At 34.1% G+C, this 15100-nt stretch overlaps 1 protein-coding gene across 4 annotated transcripts in view; it reads left to right on the forward strand.

The window, feature by feature from the left end:
• The window catches only part of LOC150100148 (putative polypeptide N-acetylgalactosaminyltransferase 9), a 187151-nt gene that overhangs the window by 109440 nt on the left and 62611 nt on the right, over positions 1–15100 (forward strand). For all 4 annotated transcript variants that reach the window (XM_090402384.1, XM_090402386.1, XM_090402385.1 and 1 more), the window contains one exon: positions 5585–5702. In XM_090402384.1, coding sequence (XP_090258510.1) covers positions 5585–5702 — 118 coding nt within the window. The remainder of the gene's footprint in view (positions 1–5584; positions 5703–15100) is intronic.

Here is a 15100-nt window from a genome sequence, read left to right on the forward strand (position 1 = left end):
ATATATAATTAATTATTCCTAGAATAACTTATCTGAATCAGGAGCTCTTCTTCCATACCCCTCTATATCATACCCTTCCATTTCTATTCCTGTCAGGATATTCTCATCCAACATGTTTCACTTATTCCAACTATTTTCGGGTGAATAAACTCAATCGATACACCAATTTCATCTCCCTTATTTCTGATACTTCTGCATTTTAAATAAGTATCTATTCTTCAAGTTTTCCCTTTCAGTCGTTTCCAACTGCAGGCTTCCCCACAAAATATTCCTTTTGAGATTTTTATAGGATAGTTCACCATTGCTTCCCCCCCCCCCCCCCCCAATTTTATCCGGGCTCGGGATTGGCATATGTGGCTGGGATGTATTCATGACTGTAATCCATGTGTGTTCATGAGACCGGTTTGCCTGTTCTGGGAGGAAGAAAAACCTGAGTTTCCGGGTGAAACCCCCCCCCCCCACTATATCCATATGACACTGGCTAACTCACCTTCAGTCGAAAGAGACCAGATAAAGTTCCTCACGTCACTGATGTGAACCCAGGTCTTTCTGACCAAAGGGCTTCATCTATACTGACTGAGCTACGGAGGCAATTCATTTATGTTGTATATATCAGTTTTGCTCAATTTTGAATAACCTTTAGCCACTCTTAAAAATCTCATTTCTTCAGCTGGTTTACTCCATCTTTTTTTTTCAATTAGCCATTATTCTTTTTTTTTTATTCAGTGTCCTTTTAATTATTCTATAGATTTTCTGGAATTCCTTTATTTATTTTTCATCTATATCTTTGAGATATTATTATGCAGCCTAAATAATTAAATTGTTTCACCTGTTCTATTCTCTATGATTGTTTTTGATCTAACATGATCTTGACCTTTAAATGCCATGACTTATTTTTCTCTTGTCCGTAAATAAGTATACCGATTCATTTCTTGTTTTATAACCAGTCCTATGCATGCCCCCCCCCCCTCCCATCAGCGATTTCGCATTTGCTTTAGTCTGCTCACCTTTTATTCTTTGATTCGTCTTTCTCCCCAGGCTCAACTACTCCTCATGCATTCAAGGCCATCCCATCTCATCCCTATGCTGACCATCCTCATACATGTATTGATCACTTCTTTCAGAATCCACTTTCCTTACACTGTGTCTCCCTGACCTCCCCCCCCCCTCTCTCCTCATTTCCCTAAGTTCAATTCATGTTCTCATCTTTCACACTTCTTTAATCTTCATTCACAATCACTTTGGTTTCACTTGGTCTACTTTCTTGATCATTTACATTGCCTCTGACTTCTGCTGATACTTTGTTTGCATCACTTATTTTGCTTCCTTCCAGCAGCAATCTTTCCACATGACTCACATCAAAACTATTGAAATGCATTTCATACAGTTATATTCATCCTTCACAATCTGCACTCTTTTCTCTTCATATTTTTCCACTAACATACTATTCACAATCTTTGCTTTCCACCTAAACTCATCGTTGTCATACCTGAGCAACACACCACCTACTCTTCCTACAACTCTGTTGTCTTTCACTCTGCTCAATAATCTTATAATGGGAGGCAAATAATAGAAGGATTAGAAGTAAAAGAATCAGAGGTGTATCAAGAGTTGATCAGGCTAGATATTAATAAGGCTGTGGAAATGTATGACATATCTTCGTCATGTATTTTAAGAGAATGTGGAAAAGAGTTAGCTATGCCACTGACCCCAGTTATTAAATGATAGTCTCAGTGTGAGGAATCCTAATGAATAGAAAGGAGACAACATAATTTCCCTTTCACATCCATGGTTCTAAAACAGAAATTTTCACTTATAGACCATTCCATATATGTGCAATTGTATTTAAGATGTTGGGGGAGATTGTTTAGGAAGAAAATAGAATGCATGATTGGATTGTTGGACCTAGAATTTTCTGGTGGTGATGGTCAGCATAGGTTTTTGAAAGGCAGTTTTGAAATGTGTTGGATAATGGGAGACTCATATACAGTTGTGGTCTTTCCAGCATTGGATAAATTGTCGAGTAACAAATTTGAGTGCAAGGTAGGGGAGATGGTTAGATGGGCTGGAACTGGCCTTCTGGATGATACAATCAAATTATATATGGTAGGGCAGGGTATCAGAAAAGAAAGGTAATCAGTGGTGTGCCACATGGTTCTGTTCTTGAACCCGACTGTTTAACTCATTTCTTATGAATTTGGGGAGAGTTATTATTATTATGTGATACTACTTGGTTCACCCAAATGAATTTGGGTGAATTTGGGGAGAGTTATTATTATTATGTGATACTACTTGGTTCACCCAAATGAATTTGGGTGAATTTGGGGAGAGTTATTATTATTATGTGATACTACTTGGTTCACCCAAAAAATCACCATCATCAAAAACGACTATACTACTATATATGTTATATTTATGTGTATTTATATTTTATTCACTTTCTTTACTTTCAATATCTGCCTTCAATTCTTTATTTTAATTCTATATCTATATTCAATATCTCGTCCTTGTGTTAATCGATTTTACTTTATTTCTGCCTTAAACTTATCTTGATAATCCTATCTTAACACAAGCTATGGTGCTAAACTACGAAGGCTATCTATCTACTTGGCCGACTACTTAGAGTAACCACGTGTATTGAACTCTCGGACAAAGGGCCTATTTCCTTGTTGGAGACAAGTCCCTTGTAATTACTGTCTGGAGTTGTTTCCCTGTCAGATACTGGCAAATTTATTTGTTCTGCTGCGCCAGCTAGTATCCTTAGGTTAGGAGGAATCCTTAACCAGGGAACCTCTCTCAGAAATTATACAGAGGTGATTATCCTTACACTTATCTTTCAGCACCTAATTATCTAACTAATTATACTCAATGATGTTTGCAATCGTGGCCTATAAATATTAAATTATTCTCCGCATTAGGTTCCGAATTTATGAGCAATGAGTTGAATTCAGGCACAGGCTAATTTCAGGTTAAAACATAAAGAACATTTATTAAGATCACTAAATTGTACATAGTTACATTCATTCTCACTATTAGATTAAAGTCATACTCAGGGGTGAGGAGCTATCATTGATATTTAGAACTTAATTGGAAATTTAACATAGGCTCCTTTTAAGATTCCACTCATTTGACTGTACACAATACATATATCAAAACTCTAATCTTCTCAATTTATCCTATCAATCTATGTCAAAGACTACAAATCACAATTATCACACTCTACTTAATTCACAATATGAGACAAAGATGCCTATAGAGCTAGACTTTTGCAGTTGATGCTAATCACCTAAAGTTCCTCACTAGAATGTTCGTTCACACTTAATACTTAACTGCAATTCACACTTATTTTACAGCATGCTTCTCTTCTAACATAAGGGAGAATAAAACATTACTTTACCAAGATAGTTCACTTTCTGCATACAGTACTGGGTTCTCCTTTCTTGAAAACTTAGTTTGGAACATCGTAGAATTACCTTTATGCATGTGGTCATACATGGTGTACGTCTCATCTGCCCCTTTCAGCATGGCTGGTGATCTATCCACGTTGGTCTGGTTCTGTTTCCGGTGATCCTATTCCACATCGCGGTCACGGATATGGGAACTACAGCTGCCAATATAGAATATCTATGGGCTATCCTGGATCCATCACAAGGCAAGATAGAACCGCTCGTCCGAGAAGAGCAGGTAAAAAACAAATGGTCATGACCCGAGCAAGGGCGAAAGTGCCATGATCAAAAAGCCCTCTGCAAGGGGGGGGGGGCTAACCCTTTTTATTTTGCACCTTTAGTGCTCTCTTTTCTTACAAATCTTCGCCTGACACTCACCTTTACCTGCTAGTCCATCTGGGTCACCGTGTTTCCTTAGGTCAGCATCTTCGGCGAATTTGAGCGTGAGCTGCTTTCCGATAATTTATACTGCCACAAGCGTAATGCTCACCCAAGCACTTTGAACTTTAGATTACGTACGTTTCACATAGAACATATTATGGCCGTTACAATTAACTAAAACATAATTCTTCACACAGAATAATTGCCATTTTTGATTCATGCTTTGTATCATTATATAAATTATTCATTCTATATACCCCCCCTTTCACAATTAGGTTCTATACTAAAGCTCAAGTATCTCTTAATTGTTTTCCAATTCTTGTTGAATCCTGAATAAACCAAATTTAAAAATAAAATTTTCCATTCAAGATTCAACATATATACACTATGCCACAATTCATCATTCACATCATCCCACCACTAATAGTATTTTTTTGTCTGTAAATTGCTTGTATACTTGGGTTGATTTGCTTGTATGCAGGATCAAAAACCCGAGTTGCTGGGAAAAAAAGCTCTGCTATCTCCATGTGCTATTTTATTAAATCACCTTTAGTTGATAAAACCTATATAAAGATTCCTCTCATTGCAATGAGAATCAAACTCAGGTCTTTTCCAGTTGAAGGGTGCAGTGTCCCATTGTTCTTCCATTTGTACTATAGAGGTGCTTAAAATTACAAGGGGTGCTGCTAACTTTTTTCTGGAAGATTTAAATAGATTTAGTTTGAATGAATGAGTGAGTGCTGCATTTTAAATATGTTTCTCTGCACTTCAAAGTGCAAGTTGTTGACCATGCACTTTGAACAGAAGTTCAGAAGGCACAGCAACTGTTGCAAAGACTGCACTGGGTATTGCTAATGAAAAGGAGCAAACTAACAAGTAGGGATAAAGAGGTTATTGTGCCACTTTATGAAGCATTGATTAGACTACACATTGTCTGTTGCTCTCTGATTAGGTTGTATAGATTCCCTTGTGATTTTGAAACTCTGGACAGAATCCAGTGATTGTAACTAAGGGCAATATCAAAGCTCTGGAATGTTGGTTATTAGGAGAGGTTGAGGGAATATAAATTTCAGTATACTGATTAGGCAAAAAATAAGTGATATGATAAAGATATTTAAGTTTGCAAAGAGTTTACTGGATTAATACAGAAAGTGTTACATACTGAGTGGAAGGTAAGAGGGGAGAACAAATTACCAACTTTGGAGGTTGTAAAGGTACAGCAAAGATGGTGAACAAGGGAGTGAGGAGTAGATGTTTTTTAAATGGAGAATGGTAGGTTGGTGGACTGCATTGCTCAAATGTGTTGTGAATTGAATGCTGCAGTTAATGAGTTTATGGTTCAGTATGATAGGTACGTTGGTCCCTGAGTAAAACCTCTCACAATAAGTCTGTTGATTCCTTGGAAGTTTGGCATTATAATTAATAATAATATGAAACTGGCCAGCTCACCTTGAGTTAAAAACCATTATAAATGTCCCTTGAGTTCCACATGGGATTCAAAGATTGTATTGTTACTGTTGTTGAATGAACATCACACCTTTTCGTTGAATCCAGATGGGATTCATCTAAAGATGTTACTGACAATATTGATTTCATGTAGGCTCATTTTTAAATATGCAAATGACATGTATTGGCATGAATAGTTATGAATGTGAATAATTTTGCATTCACAACTGATTTCCTTGATAATTAATAACAATCTTTTGAAGTTTTACTGAAATTTGAATAAAATTTCAACTGTTCATGGTTTTGTGTAGGTCTCCAACAATGGCAGGAGGTATTTTTGCAATTAGCAAGACATTTTTTGAAAAGTTAGGTACTTATGACAGTGAGCTGAGAGTGTGGGGAGGAGAAAACTTGGAACTTTCATTCAAGGTTAGTAAATTTGTATGTGTGTGTGTTGTGCTTTTATATATGTTAATTGTTACCAGCTTGTCATATTATCTCTCTCTCTCTCTTTATATTCAGATATGCTTAGTTTTGTTTTAGTCTCTAGGTGCATGATGAGCATCTGTTTTGAGAATCAGATTTTTGTTATCTTTTGTTTGATGTTTGTAGCTGTTTAAAAAAAATCAAATCCTAAGTTAATATGATATTCAGTAAGTCAATATTTTGTCGTCTGTTATTGATTTTTGTTGGAGAACATTTACACTACTAACACATATGTGGAAAAGTATAGAAGTTATTAAAAACTTCAACATATTTCATACAATATAACATGAACATCGTCAGGAAGAGAAAAGAAAATCCCTTAACTACATTCAATACAAAACACGAATCACAAGATTGTGTCGTGGTCACAGTAGAGTTGACAGGAGAATGCACTATTAGAGTTCAAAGTTACAAGTTAGGTAATTTCTGCAAGTAAAAATTATTATTATTATTATTATGGGTATCTCCATGGAGTCAATAGACTCATTGTGGGAGACCCAAACTATCAAAACAATATCGATCATACCTCTTCTTAAATTCATTTACAGAATTAATTTTTTAAGTTATTTAAATTAAATAACTTAAATAAAATATTAAAAAGAAAAAAAATATTAACAGTTCATGGCATTGACTTTCCAGAACCTGGAAACTGGCATACACTCAAAGTGGTCAAGGTCGGGATGATTTTTGTAAGGTTTTACATATTTCAAGGAACTCAAATTTGAATCTTATAGAATGAAGAATCTTGGTAGTTCCAAAAATTCTTATGTCCAGTGTCAGTGGTATAGGAAACAAGGCCAGGCTTGTCACATTCTAAAAATGAAATAGTTCTGATGTTCTTGGATTCTAATCTTAGCAGAATGGCTAGTCTGTTCAAAGTAACAAAGTGAATACAAACAAGACACTTGATAGAACACCTAGTAAGGACAGAGGTGGTAATTTGTCCTTGTTAGATGGTAGAAAAGAAGACAGTTTCCAATCTGGTTTGAATGAAGTGTGTAGACTGTACATGCAAATAAACCATGCTCTTTGTTCAGCTGTTCCTTTAAGGTAGAGTATAGAAATTCTTTTCACATCAGATTGTGGTCTGCTAAAGTATTCTTTTTTTTTTAATTTTGAAGTTTTTAATTTGATGTCTTTTTCTTCCCTTCATATGATATTTCACATCCAAAATAATTAAAAAGTATTTACCTGTTTTATTATTTTCTTATTAATAACTATTTTACTTCTGAGATTTTATTGACGAACTGCCATTGTGGGCAAAATCTAATTCCAAAGTGTTCTACTATGATGTTTAAATTACCATATATGTCAGCGTATAAGACGACTCTCAAATACTACAGAAAACCCCTTTAAATCATGGGTCATCTTATATGGCGAGTATAAAAAGGGAAGCTTAATTTCTTGGATGAACATTTAGGTAGTTACAATACATTGTTATATAAAAAATAGGCAGTATTTATAACAAATCAGATTCATTTTTTGTTACATAAATTTATTTAAAATATTACAATAGATGTTAGTCTTAAAAAACAAATAATAATTATTAACCTCAATTTTCATGTTAATTTTCTTCATCTGCTGAAAATAGTTCTTCAGATTCATTGTTTAAACGATCGTCATATGGATCCCAGTTCGAATCCAGTGAATTGATTTTGTTTTTATTGTCATCAGTGTCGCATAACAGATCATCTTCCATACCGTCCATAAGATTAGAGATACCACACTTTTTAAATGATTTTATTACTCTCTACTTTTACTTCATTCCATGCTTTGATCACAAAATTGCACAACATATCAAGTGATGCAGTGCTCATAGATCCACTGTTTGTAAATGATTTTTTACCAGTCAACATCAGTTATTCCACTCTTCTCGCATGTGATCTTTAAATGGTTTGTTCAAGCAGACTCCTAGTGGTTGCAATATAGAAGTTAAACCACATGGTAACAGTAATTTTTGTGTTATTTTTTTCTAGAAGACTTTTAGTATTTTCAGTTAAATGAGTACGAAACATATCCCATACTAATAAACTGCGTTTCTTCATTATACCGCTTGGTCGCGTGTTTCACACATTATTTATCCATAATTTCACATAATTTTTGTCCATCCATCCTTTTTCATGAAAATGTACAAAAACACCCGAAGGAAATTTTATCTTAGGTTTAGTTTTACATTTGAAGATGATCATTGGTTTTAACTTTGTTCCATCAGTCAAACATGACAACACAACTGCAAACCTTGTTTTTTCATGACCTGTACTTCAAACTAGCACACTCTTTACTACCTTTAGACTCCACTGTTTTATTGTTGATCATATCAAAGCTCATAGGAGTTTATCCATATTTCCAATATTTGACAATAGAAATTTATTTATTCTTGTCTCTTGAATAATAAATTTACAGAAACTGGTAAGTTTGTGGGCAAGATCTGCTGGTAGTTTTTGAGCAATTTTCGTTTTTTGCCGTATTACCAGATTTTGTCTGTTCATAAAACGATTACACCATCCTGAAGTAGCTTGAAGTAATACTTTCATCTGGATTCAATCTTGACCATTTTAGTGGATATGCTCGAATCATATTTCTTGTAACAAGATAACCATTCTGCCTTTGTTTGAATACCCATTCTGCAACGTGATTTTCCAGTTGCGGCCATCGGGTGATCCCTGTTCTCATCGCACATTTTTTCTTTGGCAATTTTTAAAAAATATCTTTCTTCCTCCATTCTCTTACCATCTTCTCAGTTATATCAAACTTTCTTGCAGCAGCACAGTTATTAGTTTGCTTTGCCATTTCAGCTTTCTTTGTTTTGTTGCTGGTTCCATGATTTTAAATGATAGCAATTTTAATAATCCTAAAATTAAAAAAAATTAAAAATTAATAAATTTGGGCTAATCACTTTTTTAGGGTAATTTGCATAAATACTAAATCTATGCTATGCAAAATATAACGGATATGCATAGATATAAAAATAATGGATATAACAACAATACCTAACATTGCATTAATAAAAGAAAGAAGAAATTGGGGGGGGTCATCTTATATAACCGACATAAGCTTAAAACCTAAAAATAGCCAGATTTTGTCTGTTCATAAAACAATTGCACCATCCTGAAGTAGCTTGAAATTCTATACTTTCGTCCAGATTCAATCATGACCATGGACATGGATGTTTGTGATTGTCTGTAGATGGAAATAAATTCATTGACCGGTGTGAGACACCACTGCCCTACTTATTGGAGGCCTGAAATAGCTTTAAAAAGTTCCATGCTTGGTCTCTAGAGCAGGGTTTCGACTATGTAAAAAATAAATTTTAAAAAATACAAAAATAAAATAATAAAATTGATAAAAAAAATCCTTAGCCTGCCCACGGTGCAAAATGTACTATATAGGTTTGCAAATAACCTTTCATAGGATATTTCATGAGTAACAATAAAAAAAATAAAATAATAATAACAACAACATAAGTACACAAATGTGCATTTAATATCTAGTCAGGTAATGCATTATAATATAATGAAATTGTGTATTTTCATTAAATATTACCTGGTGTGAGCGGCCAGGAACACATTCCCACATCTGAACTTTGTAATATGCACCTAGTTTAAATGGCGATTTTTCAAGGCACTTATTATGAACTCCTTTGGCTAAACTGATTAACTGTAAAATAAGTATCTCTTTTGAACATATATCTACCTAAGATGTTAGATGACTGATTTCAAATGATCTTTGAATTTACTTTTAAGATAAATTGCAAAAAAGGCCATTATCTGATGTTGTCTATACTAATTTTTCAGATAATTTTATTTGTTAAAAAATTCTAAGTTAAGTGCATGCAGCTTTATCATTTATATTTTCATGAAAGGTATGGAATACATCATTTTTAAATTGCTGTAATTGAAGAAAACAAAATACATTATACCCTTTCAAAATTAACTGCTGCCAACTTCAGAGAATAACACAAGGCTAAGCATCTTGTATATATCACATAGCATGCAGAACAAATAAAAAGAAAATAATGACAGGAAAGCATAAATAAAAAAGGTGAAATTCCTAAGCACTTGTAAAGAAAGTCTGCCAATGCAGTAAAATATCTATTATCCAAACCACTGGCTTCCCAAAATTTATTTTTAGTGCACTGGTTGTCATGCTGAAATATTACTCCTGCCACTTAATGCATTTGTTTCTGATTATTTAGTTGAAGATATGCACTATAGCATAGAAATAGCATTTATTTGTGATTAGTCCAATTAAAAATCAAATGTTAGCAATAGCTATTGTGTTACCTAGGACAGTTTCCTGTGACCTTGATCCATTATTGTCTGTTGTACCATTGTCCACTATCAGCAGGGAAGAATATTGGGAGGATGGTTAGCTTTCAGTTAGTCTACTGTGAGCCACTGCAGCATGAGGTTATTGCAAGCATTTTATTTCCAATTGCTCAATGTTCAAGTTTTTGTTTGTGGCTATTTCAAAGTAAAATATTGTCATTTTGCTTTTAATTTTAATACTGCTTCCACTATGTGTTGATAATAGCATCTGAAGGCAAAAGAAACTGCAATGTGATATCAACAGAAGATAAGACAACGGTTATTAATAAATTGGAAAACGGTGAAACTAGTGTATTTGTTGCTAAGATTTTTAAAAGCAACCAATATACATAAAGAGCAGAAAAAATAATATTTTGAAGTTTGCTTCAAAGTTAGATAACTGTTGGATTCTGAATGAAGAGAAATGGAAATTGTTAATACATCATTCAGAGTCCAACATAATCTAGCATTCCCTGAGCAAATTTTTTTTTTTTTAACTAATAGTCTCATGTTCATAATTTCTCTCTACTTTTACTTCATTCCATGCTTTGATCACAAAATTGCACAACATATCAAGTGATGCAGTGCTCATAGATCCACTGTTTGTAAATGATTTTTTACCAGTCAACATCAGTTATTCCACTCTTCTCGCATGTGATCTTTAAATGGTTTGTTCAAGCAGACTCCTAGTGGTTGCAATATAGAAGTTAAACCACATGGTAACAGTAATTTTTGTGTTATTTTTTTCTAGAAGACTTTTAGTATTTTCAGTTAAATGAGTACGAAACATATCCCATACTAATAAACTGCGTTTCTTCATTATACCGCTTGGTCGCGTGTTTCACACATTATTTATCCATAATTTCACATAATTTTTGTCCATCCATCCTTTTTCATGAAAATGTACAAAAACACCCGAAGGAAATTTTATCTTAGGTTTAGTTTTACATTTGAAGATGATCATTGGTTTTAACTTTGTTCCATCAGTCAAACATGACAACACAACTGCAAACCTTGTTTTTTCATGACCTGTACTTCAAACTAGCACACTCTTTACTACCTTTAGACTCCACTGTTTTATTGTTGATCATATCAAAGCTCATAGGAGTTTATCCATATTTCCAATATTTGACAATAGAAATTTATTTATTCTTGTCTCTTGAATAATAAATTTACAGAAACTGGTAAGTTTGTGGGCAAGATCTGCTGGTAGTTTTTGAGCAATTTTCGTTTTTTGCCGTATTACCAGATTTTGTCTGTTCATAAAACGATTACACCATCCTGAAGTAGCTTGAAGTAATACTTTCATCTGGATTCAATCTTGACCATTTTAGTGGATATGCTCGAATCATATTTCTTGTAACAAGATAACCATTCTGCCTTTGTTTGAATACCCATTCTGCAACGTGATTTTCCAGTTGCGGCCATCGGGTGATCCCTGTTCTCATCGCACATTTTTTCTTTGGCAATTTTTAAAAAATATCTTTCTTCCTCCATTCTCTTACCATCTTCTCAGTTATATCAAACTTTCTTGCAGCAGCACAGTTATTAGTTTGCTTTGCCATTTCAGCTTTCTTTGTTTTGTTGCTGGTTCCATGATTTTAAATGATAGCAATTTTAATAATCCTAAAATTAAAAAAAATTAAAAATTAATAAATTTGGGCTAATCACTTTTTTAGGGTAATTTGCATAAATACTAAATCTATGCTATGCAAAATATAACGGATATGCATAGATATAAAAATAATGGATATAACAACAATACCTAACATTGCATTAATAAAAGAAAGAAGAAATTGGGGGGGGTCATCTTATATAACCGACATAAGCTTAAAACCTAAAAATAGCCAGATTTTGTCTGTTCATAAAACAATTGCACCATCCTGAAGTAGCTTGAAATTCTATACTTTCGTCCAGATTCAATCATGACCATTTTCTCGTCATATGGAACCCAGTTCAAATCCAGTGAATTCAGCCTAATCTTATACGCCGACATATATATACGGTATATATATTGTTTTTTTATAAATCGTCTTCCATCCCTGTCTTACACCTTGGTTTACAGATTGTTTTTAAGATATTTTTTCAGTTATTATTATTATTACTTAACACCTCCAGGGAGTCCCAGAGGTGTTAAGTAATAATAATAATAATCATCGAGGGAGGGCACCTACTCTACAACTCTGTCTCCACTACACTTAATCCACCAACTACAGCGAACCACATCATCTATACCAACACCATCTATTGCCCACTACCACCACTAGTATTTTCACAGAAAATCACAAACATCCATGTCCTCAGTGGGATTTGAACCTGCAGGCTGGAGAATGGATATGCTAACCACTTGGCCAGCCAGGCCGCCTTATTTATTTCATTATATCTGTATACATTTAGTATTGCATGTAATAAAATATTAGTATATTTATTTATTTATTTATATATAAATATATATATATATATATATTTGTGTGATATATTCTTTATCAAATGCTTTTCATAATATATAAACAAAAGTTGAGTTTCTAAATTAAATTATCTTCTTTGTAAATAGTTTTAACCAAAAAAACTGCATCCATTGTAGAACATCCTTTTCTAAATCCATTTTAACATTCTAATAATATTTTTTTTTGCTATATTTTTTCAAGTTTTCATTAATTATTCTACTAGATATTTTATAGCATGTATTCAGTAAACTAAGACCTTTGTAATCAGCAGGTTTATTCATGTTTTTAAATATAGGTACTACTATGTTTGTATTCCATTCTGTTGGTATTTGTCCATTTGTATATATTTTATTTTAAAAAATTAAATTATTATTATTATTATCAACAGACCTCCATAGACATTGTGAGAGATCCCGCTCTCGCATACACTGCTCATTATACCTTGACTTAAATGCATTCCAATGACCACAAATCTCCATGCAAAAATTCTATTTATCACTCCTTCCTCACACCCACTTTATACAGCTTCCATGGATCATTATCCCCCTGTCACCAGATAGTCTTTGAAAAATTTCATCCACGTTAATCCGGTAATTATACCTTACCAACTTATACGTCTTCTCGATCATGTCTCCTCTCTTGCTGATATCCACTAGGCTCTATAATTTGCATGATTTCAATGTGTCCTTATATTTCAGAGACCAGAAACCAACTTAGATAATTGTATTTGAACCTCTCTCAACATCTCATCATCCTTTAGAAAGCCTGGTGATCATGTCTGTGCACTGAAATCCATATGCAGTCTGATCAAAGCCTTGTACAATGGAATCAAAACATCCTTATTTCTTCACATCATGTTCTCCACATAATTCCCATAATCTGCTGTGTTATCCTCACAATTTTAGCAAAATGTCCATGAAATTTCAAGTCCCTATCCATCATCACTCCCAGATTTTTTATCTCCGCTAAAATATCCTATACTCTACATCTCATCTTTGCTTCCCAAATTTTAAAACCTTACACTTTGCAACATGAAACTGATATCTGCACTTGCTCATTCAGGCAGTTTATTTAGGTCCTCTTGCAAAGCTATGACATCTACTCTACTTCTCATAATACTCCCCAACTTTGCATCATCTACAAGCAATCACTATTTAAGCCCTTTTAATACAATTTACATACAAATTAAAGAACAATGGCTCCAAAACATATCCCTTGGGCATGCCACTAGTGACGTTCCTCTTCTGAGATATCACTCCTCTATACACAACCTGCTGATATCTGTCAGACAACTAGTCTCCAATATAATGCACTAATCTTCTATTTCAACCCCATCTGTTCCAGTGTAACTACTAGTGTGTCATGTGGCAGTCTACTGAAAGCCTTTGCAAAATCTACATATGAATCCCCTTTGTCCAATGTATTCGTCTCCTTCTTATAATAAGTAAACAGGTTGCTTAAACACAATCTTCCTTTAGAAACCTATGCTGTCCATTAAAGAGAGTTATACTGTTGTCAACCCAGTTCTGAATCCTTTTCTTAACTAGCTTCTCCAGATTAATAATCTTAATAATCTCTAATGAAATTTTTTTTCCAGAAAATTTATACAGTTTAGCATCTATTCCATCTTTTCTAGCTGATTTATGATTTTTTGTTTTACTTAGGTTTTCTTTTAATTCTTTCATTGTTATTATTATTGATATCATCTAAATCATTTTCAAGTTTTTGGTGTAATTTTTTTAGATGTTAGTATTATCTCTCCAAAGTTCTGTAAAGTAATCTAAGAATTATTTTAAATCTACTTTTATTATTATTATTATTTAGGCTTCCATGGAGTCAAAAGACTCATCATGGGAGGTTCTTTCTAAGAAACACAAGACTCGTCGAGGGAGGTCCCTCCTAGGAAACACAAAGTCTATTATACAACTCCTTAAACGCATTGACCGTTCTCGCTCTCACCACTCCATCAGGCAGTGCATTCCATGGTTCAACCACCCTCCATGCAAAGAAACCACTCCACACCCTCTTTCTCACAGTTTCTTTTTGCAAATTCCAGGGAGATGGCCCCCTTGTCCTGAGTACTTCCTGCTGTTCAACCAAGCGAAAGAACTCCCCAGTGTCAACCCTGTAACCACCTCTCAACAGTTTAAAAGTCTCAATCACATCGCCTCTCCTTCTTCTATCCACCAAACTCTGCAGTCCACACTCCCTCAGCCGATCCTCATAACTAACATTGTACAGTTCTGACATCATCTTTGTTATTTGCCATTGTACCTTTTCCACAATTAATTTATCCCCCTTCAAATCCTGAAGACCAGATCTGAGAACAATAGTCTAAGTGTGGTCTGATCAGAGTCTTATACAATGAAATGATAACCCTTTTACCTCTGCAGGTCAGTGTCCTTCTCATTATTGCAGCAATCCTCGGTATTACCTTCACTACCTTTGCAATTTGTCCCCTAAATTTCAGGTTTCTATCAATCATCAACCCCAGATCTCTTGTCTTCCCTACTTTCTCCAGTTTAACTTCTCCCGTAGAGTATGCAGTGTCCCATCGATGTGTCCCAAACCTCAAGCCCTTACATTT

The sequence above is a fragment of the Typopeltis vanoorti genome, chromosome 13 (genome assembly GCF_054136105.1).
Source record: "Typopeltis vanoorti isolate ZY-2024b chromosome 13, IOZ_Tvanoo_1.0, whole genome shotgun sequence".
Taxonomy (NCBI): Eukaryota; Metazoa; Arthropoda; class Arachnida; order Uropygi; family Thelyphonidae; genus Typopeltis; species Typopeltis vanoorti.